Source organism: Falco peregrinus, chromosome 2 (genome assembly GCF_023634155.1).
Source record: "Falco peregrinus isolate bFalPer1 chromosome 2, bFalPer1.pri, whole genome shotgun sequence".
In the NCBI taxonomy this organism is placed as follows: domain Eukaryota; kingdom Metazoa; phylum Chordata; class Aves; order Falconiformes; family Falconidae; genus Falco; species Falco peregrinus.
This window is the reverse complement of record NC_073722.1, coordinates 64,552,358-64,575,669: the sequence shown is the minus strand read 5'-3', so window position 1 is coordinate 64,575,669 and position 23,312 is coordinate 64,552,358. Positions and strand designations below refer to the sequence as shown.

The 23,312-nt window shown below is 43.4% G+C and overlaps 1 protein-coding gene across 8 annotated transcripts in view; it reads right to left on the bottom strand.

The window, feature by feature from the left end:
• Positions 1 to 23,312, bottom strand: part of ADGRL3 (adhesion G protein-coupled receptor L3) — a 342,991-nt gene that overhangs the window by 105,247 nt on the left and 214,432 nt on the right. For all 8 annotated transcript variants that reach the window (XM_055796415.1, XM_055796409.1, XM_055796407.1 and 5 more), the window contains 2 exons: positions 4,360 to 4,665; positions 2,018 to 2,121 (listed from right to left, as the gene is read on the bottom strand). In XM_055796415.1, coding sequence (XP_055652390.1) covers positions 2,018 to 2,121; positions 4,360 to 4,665 — 410 coding nt within the window. The remainder of the gene's footprint in view (positions 1 to 2,017; positions 2,122 to 4,359; positions 4,666 to 23,312) is intronic.

The window sequence follows — 23,312 nt, the reverse complement described above, 5'->3', positions numbered from 1 at the left end:
CCTGTAGCTGCCCTCACCAGAACAAGAAGAGGAGCTGGCCTGGCTTAGAAGTAGGCTCCTCCTTCAGCTTTAGAGAGGTGCCAGAGCAAACCTGTGAGCTTGGAGTAGGGAAGTGTCCCGTCCACAGAAGGGATGTAAGAAACCAGTGCCTGATCTATGGATAAATCAGTCTCCATCTCTAAGCGCAGTGATGATTTCTGAGCCTCTTGCCTGGGCAGGGAAACCAAGTGGCTACTCATTATGTCCTAAGTAATTTAAAATCATTTGCTGTAAGGATCCTACTGGATGCAACCCCCAACACAAGCCCCTAGGAAAGCCTGGCAGGGCTTTCTCATAAAGGTTGGGCCACATATCCCAAGATCCCAGTGGATTCCTATTCAGGCAGAAGAAGTTTAGATCCTGAGTAACTTGGCAGATCCCCCTAGTCTTTCCACCAACTGGTGGAAGGTTCCCAAAGCTGAATATAACTGAATTCCTGGAGAAAAATAATAACAATTAAAACAAACAAACAAACAAACAAGCAAGCAGTCCTGATTGTAACCCGCTAGGCATTTCTGAAAAACTGGCTCTTCAATTTTAGACTGCTTTGAAAGTGCGTAACAAATTAAATGAGGCCTATTTGTTACGCAAATGATAGCTGGGGTTTCAAATAAAATAAGTCTAACCTTGGTGGAGATTTCATCAGTGCAGGCTATTATTTCCCTCTGCTAATGGCTAACAGCCTAGCCATCTTCACCAAGCAGCAAGAGGTCTCCCAGCTGCCTGGGTGAATTATGGCTGGAGTAAGTAATATTAACCCCTCTAGGATAAGTACATGGGTCATAAAACAAGAGCTGCACAGCTGCTAATGCCAGCAAAGGCGGCCTTTATTAATCAGCTAGCTGAGTGTATGGCAGGAGAGCTGCCCACCCTCCTGTGCGGGACAGAAAGACCACAGGCTTTGTAATGGCTGTGCCATGTCACACCAGCCCTATGTTAATTGATGTCTTCCCTCATCCTTGGGGAAGGATGACTATAAATACAGATGAAGTGAGATAGGGATGATTAGGGGTGTACTTCGCTGGTTGTTGAGCCTCAGTTAAAATGGGGGACAGGGAGGAGAAAGCCAAAGAGTCTTGTCTGTAGGGTCACCCCACCCCATTCACCAGCGAGCACTGGCTCTCTGGGAGTGCAGTGTTGCTACTGCGTAGTGGTACAGCTAGCCTGCAACAGTGGGACTCGCTCGCTCTGGCTAAAGGAGCAAATAAATCCCTACAAATTGCTATAATAAGGATTCAGCCCACAGACTCTATGATATAAACACACATCTGGTCTCTGTCTATAATGAAATCAGCTGAAAGAACCACTGTGCATTAATAACAAAAACGTTCAACATGTTGCTACCAAATAAGCTCTTCTTGCCTTGAACTTCTATTGTCACATTAATGCACTTTAAACATTGATAAATTATGAAGTGCTACAAAATGTTCATTAGGGGACTTAAGAGTCAAAAGATAGGCATTACTGTGGCATTTTTTTCTATTCCATCATTTATGTTACAATTTGGGCAGAAGTTAAAAACAGAAAGTCAGAAGCTCAATGGAAACATATCATATTGAGCCTGCCTTTCTTTGGTAAGAATTTCTCAACTACAGGGTTTATCCTGTGCTTGCTTAGCATGAGAAAATCCTTGGGGATGCGTGAAAAGGAAAGTTTCCTTTTGCAATAAGTCGGTATTTTCCGTATGTCCACCCACCTCCATCTCCCTCTTCCTCCTTTTCTTGCCACAAACAAGAACTGTCATTCACTCTAATTCTGCTCTCCAGTCCCACTCCTTCACTGTTCCCTCACCCTTTTTGCCTTAATTTCCATCAGATTTTTAGTGTCTTGCTTTCTCTTGTAATTGCTGGCTACTATGCATGGCTCATGCTTTATGCATGACTTGGTAACTGGGGGTTCCGCATTGTGAAACCAACCAGGGAGCTCAGGAAGGTCAGTGTGCAGACTTGGTGTGGTCAACACACAGGAAGCGTTTTACCTTCTGAGTGATGTGGTTGATCCAGGGAGAAGAGCAGTTGCTGAGATCAGGTCCTTGAGGCTCCCAGATCCCATCTGGCACAAGACACCGGAAAGTTGCAACACCTACAAGAGGAAAGCAGCTGTGTTCAATGTTATCAGCTGCATTTTGCCCCCAGGACCCCAAGATACAGGCTTCATTTCACAATGATGGACACCTCATGCAAAGCCAGGGAGCTTTTCAGTGCTCAGGACCTTGGTAGGACATTACTGAGCCATCTCAGTGTCCTAATTTCCCATCATCTTAGTGCTTTGGGGCCTTAAGACAAAGAAGACCCATGAGGTACTTCAGGGATATTATCTCCGCTTCGCCAAACAACAAGAGGGCTCTATGTCTTAGGCCAGGCAGAAAAGCTGCCAGGGACCATGAAATTGAAGCTGGATCTCAAATGCTGAGTCAGCACCTTGAGTGCTCTGCCCCACCACTGGTGCCCTGGGATCAGACCCTTGACTCCCTTACTGCCTTATGAAGATTTTATTCCTTTGAATCATCATTAAACAATTTGGGTGGAAACATGCAAAAGTTTAATTGTTACAAACACCAAGATGTAACTCTGGACTTTACTGTCCACCCACAATCATCGAGAAGGACTTTACAGAGGAGAGTTTTGTTTGGCAAGGGCTGCCCAGATACCTGCTGCAAAAGACAGCAAAGCGCCTCAGGCTCTTCCAGACAAGAAGAAATGCATCCGAAATGGTGCACTTAAAGATCTTTAAAAAAGCAAGAAAGCCAGTACACATAGATTGAAGACTGCATCCTAAAAAGTGCTCTGCCCTGCAGAGTTGAATTTTTCAGCAGAGGAGTGAATTACAGGCTAGGTCTGATGGTAGCACCGATTAAACACAGTGAGAGTTTGCTCATGCCTTCAAAGGGAGCTGGAAGAGGCCCACTGCTAATATACCGCAGCTTTTAACAAGTTGTGTGAATCACTGAAATTAGAGATGAGAAAGGCTTATGTCATCCCCTACCAACAAGTTGGGGGTTTGGGGGTTTTTGTTTGGGTTTTTTGGGTTTTTTTTTCCCCTTAGTTATTATCATCCAGTCCTTAACTCTGGTGCTTAGAAAAAGGCTCCCTGCATCCAGCCATCATTTGCTTTTTTTATCTTTTCTTTCCTTTCACAGCTTCAGTTCAGACTATGCTTTCCCCTCTCTGGGAACCACATGATACTTTTTGCATTAATTTTAGCAAGTGGGGCTGGAAAAGATGGCAAAAAATCTTCTTTACCTATCCTCATCACTAACATCTTTCCATGCCCCTCATACTTTAACATATATTTTATCACTCTGACCTCGCCAAAGTCAAGAGAGAGTCAGTATTCGTATACACAAGTGTGAATGACTCTCCAGGGCAATGAAGCGGAGAATTAAGAGAGTCTCCTCTGCAAGCCAGATCCCTCCAGCCCTTATTTTCAGGCAATTTCCTCCACCTTCTGACTTCTTCTTGGCAAGCAGCTTCTCAGGGCTGGACACCAAGACTAGCTTGAAAAATAAATATTTTCAGAAAATTGCATTTGTTAAAATACAGCAAACTGAACCATATGCCAAAACCCACTCTTCATTCAACTATGTTTTAATGTGGACACAAAATTTCCAAAAGCAACCTTTTGGAAGAAAACAACTGGAGGGAAGCGTAGAAGAAAAGGAGCAAAATCCATAAACAATAAATCATTTTGAAAGATTTGGCTTCCCCCTCCCCCCTCCCCCTTGCTTTCCCTGCTGATCACACTGGATGCTGGATGCAGTTTGAAATATCACTCACACTGGTTCAGGACTGAGATCTGGGAATACCTGAGCTCCAAAATGCTGGCCACGGCCTTTGAAATGCAAACAGTGCAGCACAGAGCTTCAAAATTTAAGTTTTGTTGATTTCTCCCACCTCCCTCCCACCCCTCAAACAAGCAAAGCATCGGTCATGAATACATCAGTCAATGAGCCCAGAGGCTACAAACACAGGCAAAACCAAGGATAACAGGCACATGGTACATAACTTGTGGAAGCAGAGGCTCTTACAGCACAAGCTCGACCCCACAAGGTAGTTAGCTTGTGCTCCCCTTTGGCCAGAGCTTGAGATGCCAAAGATCCTGCACAACATGCTCAGCATATTAAGGATTCGGCCCCAGCCAGCTTCTTGCCATACCTCAGCAAGGCAACGCAGATCGGACAGAAGGCATCAGCATGCTCCAGCATGCTCCACCGATTCAAGCACGTGTGCCACAGGGCCCATGGGCAATACGGTTACACACTCACAACATCCCATGTGCAAATGGAGATGGAGCGCCATGTTCTCCTGCCCCTTGACTCACCTATCGAGCCCATGGGACATGGCTGCTTTGCCACCTGGCCCTGCCGAGTCCGAGACCACATAATATCACGGGCTTCCATGGGGTCACAGCTCTCCGCACCCGTCGGTGGCAGCTGGGAGGAGGCGGGTGGGAGGTGTGTGGTCATTTCATCAGGGACGTCAGCCATGGGTGATGGTGTGCTGGTGCTCCTGTTCCTCCTGCCTGAGGCCGAGGTGGTGGTGGGGCGGCCGGTGCTGCTGGTGACCACCCGTGGCGTAGTGCTGGCAGTGGTGCTTCCCAGGCCCAGAGCTCCCAATGTTGATACTCCTGAAACAAAGGCAGAGCCGATTAAAGAGAGGAAGGAAAAAAGGGACTCAAGCGTAGGTCCTGAGGGTGTTCCCCCTGCCAACAGCGGTGGCCGGCAGGGTGTAGCTGGAGCAACAGCTAACACAAGGCATGCTGCACAGCCACCTTTCAGAGAGAAGCTGGAGCGCACAGCAAGAGAAGCACGCAGGGGGGTAATGACTGCTGGAGCACAACCAATTTTCCAAAAGCACTAGCATCTGATGAAAATAAAGCAGCACTTTATGCCCTCACCATTTTTCTTCCTGGCATTTTAATGTAAAAATCTTATTTTCCATCTTTTAGGGAACACCTAGCACAGAAGTGCTTTTAACTTTTTAGTGTTGCTGAAGACCCAGCTGGTTTGGACAAAAAAACATTTTCCATAGTGTAATAAAAAAACTCACACCACAAATCCATCCCCAAAACAGCATTCATCCTCTCAGAGAGGGATGAATGCAAGGCTGTTCATTTTCTCTCAGGTTCATGCCTCGCTACTTCAGCCCAATAGCAGCACTTGGCTCCTGGAGCTGCAAGGCATGTGGCAGATGCAAAGGTGCCCGTCACCCCAGCCGAATCCTTGAGAGTTTAATGCTCAACAGGCTGTTTCATTTAAAACCTGCAATGAGTGGTTAAGTGGGAAGAGGTGAGGAGCCTGCTTTAGAGAAATGCATTAACCCATCCTACATTCTGCAATAGATGCACCAAGTACTGCATGTGGTGAATACTGAGGGATGGCCACCTCATAATTACTTTATTTTGCCTCCTCTTTAGATCAAGGTGTTGCACAGACTGGAGCTTCACGTGGATTTCTTTAAGGCTTGACCTGAAATCTCAGGTGGGACAACTGAGGCAGGCTGCCTCCGGTTGCTCCTCCATCCCCCCCGTTGTGCTGTGCCACGTACAGCTTGTGAAGAAGCCCGCTTCTCCCATCTCCCCTCACCAAAGATAAGCACCCTCCTTCTTGTCTCAGCGTAACACCTTTACTCCAGTTAAGTAACAGATACTCATAATTTCCCCCTCAGTCCCTGCCTGGTGAAACACTGGGGCTGTCCAGGAAAGGCAGGTAAAGAGGCCATATGAAAAGGCTTGTCTGATACCATTCTCTCTTTAATTCCCATGCCACAGCATCTCCCTATCATCCCACCTCTTCCAGCATCCAGAAATCCTTCAGAGTCACAGTTGCTCCATGTCCAGCAACAAGAATTAGGAGTTTCTACATTAAAGACAGCCATGTGTGAACTCCAGCCTAGCAAGAAATTAAAATTAAATGTGGGAATCACCCGGTCACCCCCAGGAACAGCCTCTTAACCATCCAGCTGCGTGAGCAGACTCAGCCTGCAGGCTCCTGAGAGTGCAGGCTGTCCTCTCTTCTAGGTCCAGTGAAACAGACCACGGTCACTATTCTTGCAGTATTAGTTATTAATGAATGTATAACGATATTGCTGTCACTGGAGTTCATTCAAATCAACCTCTTTCAAGCATAGAGATGCCTGCTTTTAGCGTAAGATAGGAGTTTTTCCATTCTGAAAGGGGTTTTTGTTGTTGTTATTCAAGTAATTTAAGCCCATGATACTGTGAGAAATTCTCCTGCCCCAGAGTAATCAATAACATGGCCATTGAAGCACACGCTTGCTCTGATTTCAGGTAATTTTACTCCAAACCTGAGACACCCTCTCCTCAAACTTTGAAACTCAGCATCATCGTAAAAACCCAGTATTCTTCAAGAAAACGTTCAGTTAAAAAATCCTTGCTCTACTGTCCCTCAGAAAACGGGATTATCTTCTCCCCCAGCTTCCAAAAAGGTGAGCAATAGAGCAACAGGCAGTAAACCATCAGAGCCAGGATGCTGCTCTGAAATCGGGTCTCCCAAGCTCATTGATCAGATGTTCCAGCCTTCTCATGTCACCCTCCCTTCCACTATGAGCCCTGACTTTGAATGAACTCCAAAAAATACAATGTGAAATCCTGCAGACATAGACATATTCCTCCTAGTTTCTGCACAAAGCTGTGCTAGATCACCAAGCAATAATTTCCACCTGACGTTACAGGGAAGATTAAAATCTGTAGAGAACTGCAGCACATATTATCTGCTTTTACTGTAGCAGGTCTTGCCATGAGTATTTTATTTCTTCATAATAACGATTAGCCCACTAGTTAACAACCTGCAGAAATTTTCCCATTTACCCACGCAATAGCAAGTTATTTTCCATTTGCAAAATTACCTACACTGTGCACTACAGGCACTGAGGTAGCAAGTAGATATAGCAGTTCCAGTTCAAAAGCCAAAACTAGCAACACCACCTAAAATCATTATTATAGTCATTTGTGAGCATATAGAAATATATACTGACCACCCAGGAGCTCCCCTTGATCCACACGCAGGGGTGCTGCGTTTCTGCGCACAGTTTTCATTGACAGCCACTGAATATCTATCTCCTGGCGTGTTGTTGTTGGAATAGCTCTGGCAAGTTTACTGTAGCAGCTATGCACAAGGGTTTCAATGTCATTTTCCTTTAGCCACAAAAAAATTAGTTGTTTTATCTGTCATAAAGCCCTTGGCACTAGTGTAGAAATCTCTAAGGGCTTGTTCTTCCAACTTTTTTCTTGTTCAGCTGGGCTTTCTTGCTGCTTTTAAAAATAAACACCTCCGCCATTTACATAGGACAAATTATAAGAAGACATAAAACAGCTGCCTCGAAGTGGCCTAATGGAGTAAGATTGATGGGATACCACTGAACTCAGTTCAAAGGTCTGATTTATTCAACGAGTCAATTTGGTAATGAGTTCCAGCGAACACAATCTCCATGCTAACACCACCTAGTTTCACCAGCCCCAGGCAGCACCATTTGCTGATTTTGCTCACACAACAGTGTTCTTTAAAACAAAGTTAATTGGTAAGAAGGGAAAGAACAAGAGATCAGGATCATTTACATATAAATGATTCTCAAATCCAAGCAAAACCACAAAGAGACTGCAACCTGTGCAAAATTACCTAAATCCTACAGCACAGAACAGAGATCAAACCTCCAGATTAACTCAGGCTGCCAATAAACTGTGAATTTTTAACTTGGGGAAAAGCATCACGTTAACAGAAGGATTCTTCAGATAATACTTCATAATACAATCTTTGCTCATCGACAAGCACTAACCTTTAAAAATCATCAACACTTTTATAACTAGAAATGTATAAACTTGATTGTTTTACTTTTACTACTTGTTTTTACCATGCATTGCCATTCAAGAGTTTAAAGACAGCTTTAGGGTAAGACTCAGTTTTAACTCCTAGGCTTCAAATCCAACATTTTGCAGACTTTGATTCCATGAAGCAAGGCACTGGGATAGGCATCTTCACAGTGCTCCCAAGAAAGCAAACTGTGGCTGTGGAAACATCTCTTCCCCTGAAACACTCCAAAGTGATACTTCACTTTTTTCTTTCCTGCTCTATCTAGAGAGCTGGCACTAATAGCAGAAGACTAAGTTTTGCCATTATTCAGACTAGATTTGCAGCGATATGAAAAAAAAAAACCCAAAGCACTTCCAGCATGCACAGGGGAGTAACTGCAGCTCCCAAAGGAGTCTCCCTACTCCCAGCACACTGACTTGCAAGAAAAACAAGTTTTTTGGTTTTTTCCCTTCTTTCTTTTATTTTCCATCCTTTTCACAGAGATCAGGCCTCTGGAGGAGGAATTTTGCTTGGTGGGAGGGAAATCATGGGAGGCATTTACTCACAAGGAAAATTCTTAGATAAATAAGGCTCTGTCTTTCTCCACACGTGTGCACACACACGTTTCCTTCTTTTCCCCTTCCCTGGACTAACGTTGCAAGTGCACAACTGGCTTAAGACCAGCATTTTGTATCTGCCACCAGGAAAATCCAGCAGAAGTCATCTTACCTTCTTCTCTGCTCACCTCTTTCTGGTGCTCCCAGTCACGGGACTCTGCTTTTCCAGATGACTCTAACTAGTTTCTTCCTATCACAGAAGCAGCTTTGATTGCAAGCAAGGCCATTTGTGATCACTACTAAGCTACCTTTTCTCTCATTTTTTCTTTCTTTTGACACCTAAGTATCCAGTCTATGACCCAGTGTACTCAGTAACTGAAAATACTTTTTAAGACATGTCATGTGTTTTTCTGTCCCACAAATGAAGATAACTGTGTCCCCCTTGAGCAAAAACTGCAGACAAGATTTCCTGGGTGAGGTTTACTGGCTTTTGCTAGGTAACAGACGACAGGAGACATCTGTCAAGCTCTCCCCTGGGGATTGCAGTCCAAAGGTTTAGCCTGATGGCTATGTGCTATGAGCCAGTGTTCACTCATGTAATTGGAACGAGAGGCTGCATTCCAAATTTTATGTGTAAGGTCCAAGCAAACCATGATGACTTCCACTCTCCGGTGAGTTTTGCATCCCTGAGCCTGACACTCAAGCAGACATTCCAGGATGCTGGCAGCCAATATCCCATGCCTGCTCCCTGCGCTGCAGCTAGTGCAATGCTTGAGCAAGTGAGGTACAAGTAATCCAAGGGGTTCAACATCTCTGGGAGGATACAGCAATCTGAGTGCCCTCCTGAGCACATCTGCGCTGTGCTCACAATTATTTATGCATGTCACTGTCGCACTAAGACAAACGGAGTATTACTGGTTCCTGAAAGGAAGAAACAAAAACCTGAAGGGTCCCTGCTGCCCTCCCTCCCTCTCTGTTAGTTCTAGCCTTTTCACATTTGGCAACCACATCCTTTGCTTGCAGCATCCCCTTTTATAATTTCTTCTACTGAAAGATGGTGCAAGTTGTATTTACATAGTAAATAAGAAAATTTAGGCACATCTGAAAGAAGCAGCACAAAAAAGCTCAAACCAAATACTGTTGAAGGATTATATCACAGCTGTTTTTCTCTTCCCTCATGCATCTCACGGGAAATGCATCTCATGGGAATTGGTTTTATAAAGGCATTTTCAAAGGCATTTCAGAACATTTTATGAAACTCCCTGGAAAAAAAAAATATTTGAAAATAATATATTCCCATTTTCTTTTGCCTTTTTTGGGGTGTCTTCTCACTGAACTCCATGTAAGGTGATAGAAAAGGAGGACTGAAGCCAAGGAACACCTAGGCTGAGCCTTGCACTGTTGGTACCTTCAGTAAGAGCTGTGTAAGCAGGTACCCATCAATCCAGCCTTTAACACACCGGTGGACTGCAACATTATATCAAGGCCATGCTACAAAAGACATCACCCTGCAAAACCATCTCAGGTTGGATGTCTACTGGAAGACCAAAAACCAGATGCCAGTGCCACCCAGAAGCTGTGGGCCGAAAAATCAGCCAGGTGAGATTAGCCCTTAAATTATGTACAGGTCTTTCCATGTATTTGAGAGAAATTATGATTTATTATTACTGCAAGTGAAGGCCAAGCAGGTCTCACATCAAACATTTGAACAGCTCTCCCCTGTGCTCACACATACCGTTGTTTGGGGAAGCTGAGTGAGAATCCTGCGTGAACCTAAAAGTACACACACTGCTTTTGGAGAGGCTGGAGTTGTGTTTTTTGTTGTTGCACCTTTACTGACTGAGACTGACAAAAGGCTTGTAAAAACCATCGGTCAGAAGGAAAGATAAGATATACACAACTGCATGTAGTCCTGCACCCTGAAAAAGTCAGGTGAAGTATGATACATAGACACATATACTTCTTCTTTTTCCTCCCTCGCACCTAATGTCTGAAATAGAAGAGGAGGAGAATGCTGGATCTGAGAGAAGAAAGGTCCATTCCCTTGTGGACTGCTGCCAAATGGAAACCCCCCTTCTGGATCATTTTTTTCTACCTCTTCCACTAGCAGATCAGTTTTTGTGCCCAAGACTACACTGTCTACATGTGACTTTTCTGCTGGGCCTGGGCAGGTGTTGCAATGGATAAGGGCCAGATGTTCCCTGTACTAGAAGGAAACCTACAGCTGTGGTTCAAGACATGGTGCAAACATGGCCATTTCAGTGCACTTCCAGCTGGACTCACTTAATATGCTGGGTTTTTTTCCTCTGAATCTCAGTTTGAGCATTTACCATTAAACAAAAAAGAATGTGAACTGAAGTGTGCAAAATCATCGCAACAGGTAAGTATAGTCAATCTGACCCAGCTCCTTCTTTCTCACTGCACCACAACTCTCAGCAAGACAATTAATACATTCAAAGCAGTCATCATGTGGGACCAATTTCCAACAGGCAAAAAATATGTCTACTAAAGCCCTTTTGAATCAAAACTTTACATTTCTGACAATGATCAACTGTTCATTACACGTGCCAGATTGCTACGGAAAGGTCACTCTGTCAAAAACAGTCTAGCTATTATTGCAAACTTCCAGGGTTTGCCTGAAAAAATAAGAACACAAACAGCAGTCTAACTGGTTTTTTTTTGTGAAATACTAAATTCTATGCTTTTGTGAGACTTTTGTGTGTATGTATGGGAGTGTTTAATACTTTATCTAGTTCTCAACAGCTCTTAAGAGTCAGGTCCCCAATTTAGTTGCCATTTGAATAAAAGAAACTACTTTTTTGTTGTCTTCTTTTCCTCTCTGATCCATTCTTCTCCAGAAATGTACCAGATCCTGCTTAAAATCTGTAACTTCAGAGAGATCAGTGTTTTAACTGTCATTGGCATAGGTTACAGCACATTGGCATATCTAGCAATACCAGGAAATTAGGTGGTACAGCACATGAGCATCAGCTATCGTCCCTAACATGGTCCTTTTCTATGAGAAGGTGGTTCCTAAAATCTTAGCTCTGTTTTCCTACCCAGGACCTCTGCCAAATCCACCTTCATGAACCTCTCATACTCTTTGGTGCCCATCCAATGAAGGCATTAATGCCCTAGTGCTCCTTCCAGACTTGGCAACTGATTCTGAATGGTCAGGCAGAAATTTAACTGGACCATCGTGTGCAAGACATAAAAATTGAGCAACTTCTTCAACACCATGTTGTAATGCTTTTAGAAATGCAGATGAACTATGTCCACACAGGCCTGGTAAACAGGAAAAGATTACAGAAGAGCTGATCTAATAGACAGTAGATCAGGATTTATTACTAATGGACTATTCTAATAGGTTTGAGAGTTCAGTTCAAGAGGTATTTTTAGGCAATCTAGCTTCAAATCACTCCAGTTCTCAAAAATACTGTCAGATGTGGTTGCAGTTATTTTGAATTTCTGGGTTTGAACATATAAAATCTGACTACCATTTTTTTCAATCCACATGTTACTTCACATGGGGAGGGGGCAGGGAGAAAAGCTTACAACCTCTTCTTCAAGGCACACCAGCTGCATATTATTACTGAATGTATAGAGTGAACTTCTAACCTCCTAAACAATCTCTGTCCCCTGGCGTGATTCACATCCATCAGAGCCAGTGGTGCAGATCTTATGCAGTCTTCCAATCTGAATCCTTCAAACTCTATTAAAAAGAAGCCCTGTAGGAATTCCTCAGTATCCCATTGTTACAGAAATCACTTTTGATTTCAGTAACAGGTGCTGTCAGTTTTCCATTCAGACCATGTTAGAGTGCAGACATGTGAGTGCTATGCTTACAGCTTCAAGAGATTTACTGGAGGCTGAGATTGCCAAGTTTGTATTTTCTTTTTTTAACCTTTTAATTAAACCATATGTATGTTTTACCCATGCAAGCTGAAACATACCTTTTAGTTTCTATGCAGAAGAAGCACATGCATAGCCACTAAGAGAAAAAAAAAAATTCCCATCAGTTTGGCAATGGATGTAGTATTCCTGCCTTCTGCATCTTTAATTGAACAACTTGCATGCGCTCTGCAGAGGCAGTGCCAGATGGAGCCGGTCCTTCTCCAGCAGTTCTCCACCTCTGCACTTGTGATGAATGGAAGTAAGTGCAGGGGTCATAAAATGACTATTCACGCCCTAGCATTTTCTGATCTATCCAATCAACACGAGTCCTTCTGAGGGCCAAAGGCAGGCAGCTTATACCACTATCTGAATATTTCTTCAGTTGCAAGCTACAAACACAACTTTAATAGGAGAAAACTATCATCTTCAAATCGTCTCTGTTCATCTGCACGTGTAGTATTTCCAATCTAGTTGTTAGCAAGATGGCCAATTGCATTTGGATAAATGCTTTGGGCTTTTTTAAACATATCATAATCTGCCTGTGAAATGGCCGGATAGTTGCTTTCTAATTTGTGAAACGGTTCAAATGCTGTAAATAAAAGAGAAATTAAGACAGCTTTCAAAAGGACTGATTAGACTTTTCAATTCTCAGTGATTCAGTGCTTCCAAGCTACACTCCTGTGATCTCTGTATTAATATTTCAAACTTGATTGCACTATGCTGTTATCTTGAGGAAGAGGGCATAGTACAACTGAAACCAAGGAGACCCACTGGAACTACAAGAAATCATCTCCCTGGCCCCACAGCACATGCATGTGTAAGAGGTGTGGGGGGAGAGGTGGGTGGAAAGCCGCCAGGCTCCGCTTCCTCCTGTCTGGTTTGGTAGATTAAAATCACAAAGGCTGCTTTTTGCATTTACTGTGCACTTCCCCTTACACCACATGCACCGTCCCTCAATCCCAGCTGCTCTGAGGCTTGGGATTTGAGGTCCCTCCGAGTTTTGTGAACCATTGCTGAGCTTCCAAATCAGCCCCAATGTCCAGTGCAAACACACTCTGTGGGTGGGCTGGTCAGCTGAAATCAAGGAGAGGAAAGGGAATAAACTACATAATATCAAAGGTGGAGTTAGGGTTGCTTATATCCTTCTTTCTCTAACCCATGTTAGGATTGACTTCATTAGCATGCAGGTCATGCTGCATTCCCAGACATGAATCAGAGACCTGAAAGCAGGGCCTGCTGTCTGTACAGTAGATGTTATATCTATACTGTACTTTTAGCATCATCTAGAGCAACAGGAATGATAAACCTGCCAGTAAAATCTTGCCTTTTGTCTTTCACCAAACCCATCTATTTTCTCCCTTTGCTACAACCCCTGATTATTTCAGCCCTGATTCAAACCCACAAACCTTTCTCCAAAGCCACCAAAGTGATTTCTCTCTACAGGGCACTTGCTCCACTCAGCAGTCTCTGACTGCTTTGGCTTCTATGTTAATTATTTATTCTATTTATTCTTGCTCCTACGAGAAAACCAGCCTGAACTATGGAAAGAGCTGACCACCGAAACCAGCAGAAACAAGGAAATGCTGCGAAAGGCTGCCTTTCCTCATTCTTTGAGCATGCTCTGGTGCACCTCAACGTGGATGTGCTGTCAAGCCCCCTCCTGTAAATCAGAAGGCAGGCACGGCCTCAGCCTCTCAGCCACATCTCATTTTGGAGCTCAGATTAGCTCAGCCTTCTCCCCAAACTTGCCAGTGGTTTGGTTTTGCCTCTGGAAAGAAAGATGGAAGGGAGGGATGGAATAAGCCTGTGCTAAACAGAAAAATAAGCTTTCACATAAGCCAATCCTAAGAAGCTGACAAAACTCCATTGTAAGAATATCGACATTCAGCTACTTTCAGAAATAGTTTCCCTGACAAACCATAAAATGATGTTTAGCTCCCTTCCAAAACTCTTTATTACTTATGTAGAAATGTCAGTATTTTGTAAAGCTCATTTCTAATAGCTGTATTCATGTTGGCTCAGGGATCTGCCTAAACAATGCTTAACTACAGGACTGGCATCTAAATTTGTGTTATGGATATCTGATGTTCTGTGGAGGGCTTTAACAATGAGAGCACCATTAATATTATGAAAAACACATTTGCTTCTGAGAGCAGATTTATAACAAATAAACTGTGTAATATACAGGGTATTTTAAGGTGAAATGAACTGGGTAACGCTTTCAAGGGTCTCCCATTTTCATACCAGACTTCAGTACTTACAGCACAGGCAACTTGGTACACTATCAAGTCCATGCCGACGTCCTAACAAGCCTGGCATTCAAGCATCCCTCACTTGTGTCCCAGAGGCTATATTTTGTTGAGGGAGGACAAATATGGGGCTGATAGTGATGTTGAATATGTATTCATATGCCTCAGTATCCTAAGAAGATGGCAAAGATCTCCAGCCTGAAGGCACAAGGGCTGGAGGTATTGCCATGGCTAGTCATCTCAGCTGACGAGTCACAGCTGAAAGCTGAGAGGTAGGAAGGAACAGCATCCAAAAATTAGAAAAAGAGGTTTAACCTGTTTGGCTTTGCACTATTAAAAGCTATCAGCTCTCGTGCAGTCAGCTTTCGCTGAGACATAGTTTAACACTCTTACCCGAGGGGTTGATAACAAGTTGACAATACAGAAGCTCAAGGTGGAAAACCCTTCAACACTGATTTCTAGCTTTACATCTGCCAGCTTTCAGGTTATTCTTGTTAATGGCTAGTTCAGAGCAGCACATTGCAATGTAAGCCATTTTTTTTCTTGTGAAGTGGAAGAATATACCCACTGACTTTGTAGGAATTTGAACTGGGCACACAGAAAAGACAGACATAAAAAAAGCCCTACAAGTGAATAGTAGTGATGAAAAGCAATACATTTTAGGTCAAAACTCTATGCCTGTCTCCCCAGGTTTGGCATGTGGTTTTGCATGCAGTCAGGTGTTAAAGTTTACATGCCCAGGGGAATTACTGGTCCAAACGCACAAAGGAACATCCAGATACTGATGTGCCAGAACAGCAGTTTTCCGTACAGTAGAATTTTCCTGGAAGCCTAAACTGTACCTGAGTCACTTAGACTACCAACAAAGGCATTGTGGATCCCCACAAGCATCAGCAGAATCTGTGGAAGCTGGTGACTGGTAAAAGAAAGCAGATACGACAACAGAAATGAAAAAAGTAAAATGTATCCTTCAGAGATTTTTAAGCTGTATAATCTCCTTGCCTTTGTATAATATATACACCCATAAACTTATGTACCTGATGCCACTGCAAAGCATAAAAGTGATATTTCGAACAAAAGAATCACATCTCTTGTAGGGGGAAAAAAAAAGATACATATATTCAACACATGGAAAAAGAGTAGAAAAGATGAGAGAAAGTCTGACCTGGTCCAATGTGTGTACCTTAGAAAAGATACCTGCTGTCTAGCTAAAAGTGAGTGTATCTTCATGTGACTGCAAGATTCAAAAGCATAACAGAAAACCAAGAGAAAAAAGTAGTCAAGCAATTTGTATCTGATACTGAAATACAGCAGAGACCCATATATACTTACAGATATTACTTTAAGTATAGGATAAAACTACTGCCACAATATAGGGCTAAAGTGCTGCTATATGCTTCTAGCACACCGCCTAAACCTTATTTTACAGCTCTCACAGGTAACATAAAAGAAATGCACCAGTCTACAGTGATTATTAATTCTTCCCCTCTTCAGTGTCAGATATGTTGAAATGTTTTTGTTTTGTGAATATTTCACAGCAGACCATTTAGTACATGTGTTGAGACCTGCAATGTTATTAGCCTTGAGCCTTTCACATTCCATGCATGCATCAAGAAGTTTCATCAATTTGCAGGGAAGAAGTATATTAGTTTTTTCTAGTCATTGCGGTGCTTTACAGGTACTAAAAACCTCAAAATCCCTAATATTTTACATTATCCAGCCAGAAATCTCATTTTATAATAACGCCAACCCAAAATCTAGCTCACTTATGTCATCAAGAGCAACTCTTCTTCCATCATCTTAAATGTAAATGAGAAAAAGCATGCAGCTGAAGCAGACAGAGTAATTTATAATGAGAGGAAATCTCAGGCCAGGAATAGTAAAAAAACCATAACACTGAACTCCTCTGGAATTGAAGGAAATAACAGACTTTCTAGTGTGATGGTCAGGGTTGAGATGGAAAGGGAAGAAGAATTACAGAATGGTTTGGGTAGGAAGGGACCTTGAAGCCCATCTATTTCCAACCCCCCTGCTATGGGCAGGACATTATCCACTAGACCAGGCTGCTCAAAGCCCCATCCAACCCGGCCTTGAACACATCCAGGAATCGCGCATCCATAACTTCTCTGGGCAACCTTTTCCAGTGTCTTGCCACCCTCATCGTAAAGAATTTTTACCTAATATAAAATCCAAATCTACCTTCTTTCAGTGTAAAGCCATTATATGCCTTGTCCTATCTCTTCATGCCCGTGTAAAAAGACCCTCTCCAGCTTTCTTGTAGGCTCCTTTCAGGTTGCCTATAATAGACCCTCATGGTCAGTACAAAGCAATTCAAGAAACGTTTAAATTTTCAAATAAATATTATTTTCTTTTAAGAGGCTAGATCCTGACTGACCATTGGTCAGAGACACAGAGTTCACTGGCATCCCAACCTGAAGCTGCTCAGCAGAATAGAAATCACAAGTGTAAGCGCTGCAGTGACAAGTAGCTTGCCTGCTCTGTTCAGCTGCCACGGAGATTGTTCCAAGGCAGAGAAAAATGTGACTTTGCTTGAAGAGAGAGAAAAAGAGAGAAATTCGATTTAGGAATCTGTGTCAGCCAGTCTATGGACAGGAAAAGGTAGCATCAAAAGCTGTTCAATTTGTCCAAGACCTGAGGTGCTTTTTGGAGATGCCTCACAACAGTGATGACAGCGGGAATCTAGAGAGTCCTGCAGTGCCATTGCCTTCACTGTATTGACATTTCCATGTCCAAGCCTTGGCTGGAAATCATGCCACCGAACAGCAGGCAACTTCTGACTTTGTCTCCTGAAAAATGCAGTGTCTCTTACAGCAGATCTCTGGGACCCAAAAGAAACTGCAAGCATCTCAAATATTTGCTCAGCTTTCCTTGAGGCGTTTAGTTGGTGCTGGGAAAGGCTTAAGCCTTTCCATGGATAACCAGAAAATCCAAAACTACAGTAAGGATGCTGAGAACAGACTGGTGGGGAGAGGCAAGGAAAAAACTCCACCCCAAGCAGACAAACCGGTGTCCTTACCTCTTTCTCCTCTTGCAAAGAGCACCACTCATTACAGTCCACTCACACTCCTGGGAGGTGCCGAGACATGCCAAGGACTACAGTAAAACAAGAGGAGGATGGAGAAAGCTTTGATCCTCCTGTGTTATTGTATGAGAAAATTACTGGCTAATGCAAAAGAATGAGCCCTTCTCTCGATCCAGGTTATTCTCCAAGGAATCTCATTCTGCAAAGTCTGAAGCTCAGACAAGGTACTGGACTAAAGGGACCAGTCTTCCCATCTTCTGTGCCAAGCTCGGCATGTCCACAGTACGTTTCTGAGTACAACATACAACTCCCTAATCCTCTTGGCAGCAGTCACTCGTACAAGGTCAGTCCCCTTGGCCTACAAGATGCCTTTCCAAATTAAGCCGTTATTTTCCCTTATTAAACTTCATATTTGAGCTAAAACAGTGACACTGATTCAGTTAAACCACTGCTGTCTGCAGCTCTTGTTCAGAGCAGAGCACACTGAAATCTCAGAGACAGAAATGCCTGTCAAACAGACTCCAACAAGGCAATGGGTTGTTAACTAAGGGAGATGCAACTTTATTTCAGCAACTTGCATAATTTCCGCTCCAGGGGCAGCAATGTAAATTATGTTTTATGGCTGAGATTTTGTCTTCAGCAACAGCAACATGCATCCTGTACTGAAGAGACTCAAGAACACCTCAAGAGCAGCCTACAAGACACTGATACCTATCGGGGCATGCTGACCCAACACTTATTCGCCACAGATTTCAGCCCATTAGGTGGCTGCTGTTTTGGGTGGAGATGGTGAATGTTTGTCCCCAAAAGGAGCTACTATTCACTGCCATTCACCACCGCTGAGGGAAAGGGGTGGACGCAAGGAGAAAAAACAGCTCTCGATCCAGTCAACTTTTAAACATGAGCAAGCACTCACTAGATAACAAATCTCACTAAGCAACTTAGGCTGAATATGGTCTTATAGAAAGGAAATTTGAAGTGTGTGCAAAGAAAACCAAATAAAACACATAAGGAAGGAAGTGAGTCTAAAAGCAGATACTAGATTTCTTTTCTCTCTTGCACTCTGAGCAAATGTCGTTCAAGGATATTTGATAATCTCTTTGCCAGCTGGAAGCGTGCAAGGCTCCTAACAACATAACAGAAAATTATGTGTCCCTTTCTGTCAAGCTGAGGCAAGTCCATGCTGTGGTGTTTGCCTAAATGAAAATCAAAATTGTGGCAGAACTGACCCAGGCCAGCCTGAGAGCATGTCAAATGAGATGGGACAGAGCTAGGGAACAAAGGAAAGAGGATGCAAAGGGCTAAAATGAGAAAGAATCCAGGACCAGCCTGGCTTAACAATTTCTTCCAATATTAAGTGGGCCTTTCTAGGTTGCTTTTTCCTTTTTGATAGTATTTAAATCTTAAAGCCCAGCCCAACTGGATGGAAACAATACAAGCTAAGCCAGTATCACTGAACATTTTTCCTTTAGAGACAATTTCTCTGCAGGGATCCTCCAAGTGGGAAATGCAGTGTTAGATTGCTGCCAACAGAAACATTGCGCCAGTGGGGCCAAGCCCTCACAAGTGATATGAATCCTGCTGAAACTTCATCCTAACGTTCAGAAATTCCCCAGTGTCCCTCTTACCCAGATTTCTCTCCCTGCATGTTGAATAAAATCTCATTCATGTGGAATCTGCATTACAGCTCTCTGGGCACGATGCTGGCTTACCTCCACCAAAGGGGATCTTAAATCACTATTTTTAGCTCTTTTCCTCATCCCAGGTCAGTTCCAAAACTTACCCCTGCCTGGCTCACCTGTAATTGCCTACAAACCACTTCTATATCTGCCCCTTGAGTAATGAGCTGCTCCTTCCAGTTTTATTTGTCCATTTTTTCCCATTTGCTTTCCTTTCCCCAAAAAAGCCTCTACCAGCAAACACATCCCGACCTAGAGCTTTCCTCAGCCTCATGCCTGCCTCTCAGCTCTCTGTTCCCTTAACTCCAAAACCAAGGATATTCCCAATGCCAACAATTTTGGATACCTGCTTGACTTGACATCTGACCCTCTCCCCACTCCCCCACCAAGTCCAGAGGCCACAACGACAGTGTGGGGTGGTGCCTCCAGCTCTCATTTACAATTTATTCTAGGGATGACCTTGGGATGAAGGGCACTTTGGAGATGCAGGAAGTTACCACTTAGGGTTATCCTACAGGAGGGAGGAAAACTTAGACCTGAGAGGAATGGGAGATCCCCCTGCCAACCCTGCAGTGACCATGCCCAGAGAACATGACAACGATGGAGCAGACCCACAGCAGCTCCAGAGCTTCACTATGGCAGGAGTCCACCACCACTGCCGCTCGTCCACCAACTCATTCCCCAGTGCTACCATGGCCACAGGTCAGCCCTGCAAACTGGGGCAGCCCAACAAAGCCCCAGATTAGCTTTAGTGGTATTTTCGAGCCAGGTCTCATCCCCTGTCTGCCTGCATTTGCTGGGAATGCCGAGGCTTGGCTGCTCTGTTATAGCCACGGGAAAACATAACTGCCATTTTTAAAAAGGGCAATAAGGAAGACATAGGGACGTACAGGCCAGTCAGTCTCACCTCTAATAATCCAACTTGAAGCCAAGGGCATCCTTCATAGGCTGTAATACATTTCATTGAACAAAACTTTCCAATTGATTGTTGACAATATAAGAGCTGTGTCAACACAATTTCCCAAACCACCTGTTTCTCCGTGCTATCCTACTACACAGCACATGGGAGCACAATAAAGCTCTGTTAAACCTTCCTTGTTGCAGGACATCATCCATTTTCTCTGTGAAATATATATTCAGTCCACACAGTCCTTGGTGGCCAAGGTTAGGTGAGCTGCGGCAGACGTGCAGCCAGTATGTGGCAATAGCATGAATGATGATAGGCAATAATTCTGTGAACACGGCCCATCATTTGGGCAGTCAGCAGGAGACACAGATAAGGATCTGTCTTACTGCATTAATGCACAGAAGCTTTAGGTTGCAGAAAGAGCAGCTGGATATTTATTCCAGGTGTACGATGCTGGAGGTAGCACCACGTTTTGGGGAAGACAAGGCCATCGCACACCCGACATATCACAGCATCTTTCAAGAGCTCCCAGGTAAAGAAAGGTCCATTTTATTCCCAGGCTTGTAGGCCAAGGATGGAAAGAGCTACAGAGAGCTAGAAAAATACTTCAGACCTTGAAAAGGGCTGTCCTGAGAACATCAGCAAATCATGACAGAGATGTGCTAAGAGAGAGTAAGAGTCGAGTGCATGTTCCTCGGGGAGCTCCTTCTCCATGCGTCAGTGAAGGAGCTCGTGAAGCAGGCACAAGTTTAGGCTCTTCTGTTGTTTAAAATTAGTCCCTTCAAAATGTTACAGTCCTAACCAAGTAAAGTAAATTCTTTGGGCACTGAATATTTAGAAAACCATTGTCCCTGAGAGCTGACTGAAAGCAAAATGGCAGGGGGGAAAGCAAGAGTAATGGGCTGTGCCCGGAGGTACGGACTGAGTCCTGTGCCACCTGTGCCCTTATGAGTGGGTCAAACAGGACTTTGCAGACTTTCCTTTCCCTTGATTTTTGCACTTTGTGATTTCTCCCATGGGAAAAAAAACCCAACACAACCAAACACAATAGATAAGACATTGAGGTCAAGGCTTTCATAGACATGATCCCAATGTTAGACTCTGAACAACGGGTCTGACTTTCAAAAATACTAAGAAAGCAGTATCTCCCACTGTTAAAAAAGCACTGGCCGTTTGAGTATCAGGTTATTTAGGGGTCTCAGTCTTACTTTCCCTCTGAGTTTCATCTTCGCATAGCACAGGCTCAGTACTGGCTTGGGAATCCAATCTAATGAAGTTGCACATGTGAGGCCAGCTCTAAAAAAAACCCTAAAAGAATAAGGCCCCCATTTCATTCAAGGTAATTGGGAAATCCTGAGTGCACCTTGCTAGGTACTGACCGCTTTAGTTACATCATACCTCTAACGCCTATAATTTCCAGTAAACCTCAAACATTCTCTTCATGCATCTACATGAATGCACAATGTTGGCATGTGTTTTTCCGAATTTCAATCTGGAGGTGCCCTTCTCCCTCATTGTCAGAGGGAACCCAATGGATGGTTTAGCCCATCACACTTTAAATAGCTCAAGATGGTTGAAATCCATCCCATGGTTTGCTACCTCCGTACACGTCTCCTTGCATTTGCTGGACAGAATTAGAAGCAGGGCCAGCCTTTATTACGGTCAGGTTAGATTAGCACTCATGGTTAGAGCAGTGTCTCAGGGCTAAGGAACATCTGCTTCAGATTTGCTCTGAAAAACCTGAAGAAGAGCCTGCACTGCCCTATTTCTCCTCACTCACTGTCAAAGAGCCCTGCACCAGCCTACACGCACCTTCCACGTCACTGGTCAAGTTCCAAATCGATTGCCTTTGGTGCTCGAAAAGAAATCTCTCCTTTCTTATCAGCTTTTGAACAAATTTCACTGCTGGAAACAGAATTTCTATTCATGTATTTCTGAATTGCTTTGCACAATATACTCTATAAATCTTCAGAAAATACTATGTGAAATAGAGCACTGATGGGTTTTGCATCTGGGACTGATACTTTTTGAAGTATTTTGATTTGCCTTTTTTCTGTAAAAACTGTATTAATTATTAATAATAATAGAACACATAACTTAAGGAAACAGACTTCCACATACTAAACTTGTTAACTTAATAGCACAGAGCATGTCAGCATATAGTCCCCAGTTCAGTATAGTTTTTTAAGCCTAGGCTTAACGTTATTTAAGCCAATGCTTCAGAGCCTGGCATGGGCTGAGCTCATTTCCCAGCCACAGACCCAAAATTTTAAACCCTCATTCATTCACATCCTCCTCAGGAGATGAAAAAAAGCCAGATCAGCACCAAAAGATGAAGCAGGATTAACACAAGGATTCAACATCTCTCCCAAGCAGTGTCTACCTAGCAACAGAGGTCTGCCGAGCCCAGGTCGCTCTACAGTGAATGAAAGCATATGAAATGCATTTTGCTATATACTAGAGAACAAATGAAATCATATATAAGGGATCAAATGCTGCAATAGCACAGGGTGGGTCCTGCTCTATCTCTGTAGCCATCAACTCAGTCTCAACAAGGGGTGAATCAGACTTAATCTTTCACACAAACTCCACCAAACACTGTTTCAATTGAAAAAGGCTTAAGGTGAGATTTACTTTTTCCATACAAGCTCGTGCCACAACCACTGTCAAGATATTTGCATGCATTAAAACATGATAGATAATAAATCATGAAGTTAGATTTCTTTTCAAACACAACTAAGCATTTTTTTGGAAAAGGACTAGTACCATCCTAAATTTTAATTCACATCCTGCTTGTCTAAAGGAGGCATATTCTTCCTCTGCAGCCTCACTGCGCTACAGCTGCTGAGGCTACCGTAATACTACACACCGACACATCAATACAAAGCTAAGTTCTTTTTTTTATATATACTTACGAAAAAATGGATCAAGCTTTCTCAAAACTTGTTAGATACTTGTGTTTGTCCTCTGCTTGCACCAGAAGCAAATCCTGGTGACAAAAAGCTAAGCAGTGCTGAAGGTTACAATGCCACAGAAAGAGAGCAGTAGGAAGGAAATATGTAGCAGAAATAAATTAGCCTCTTAGTGAGCAAGGACCCTGTTTCTGAATAAATGTCCTCAAGAGGCAGGAAAATCTG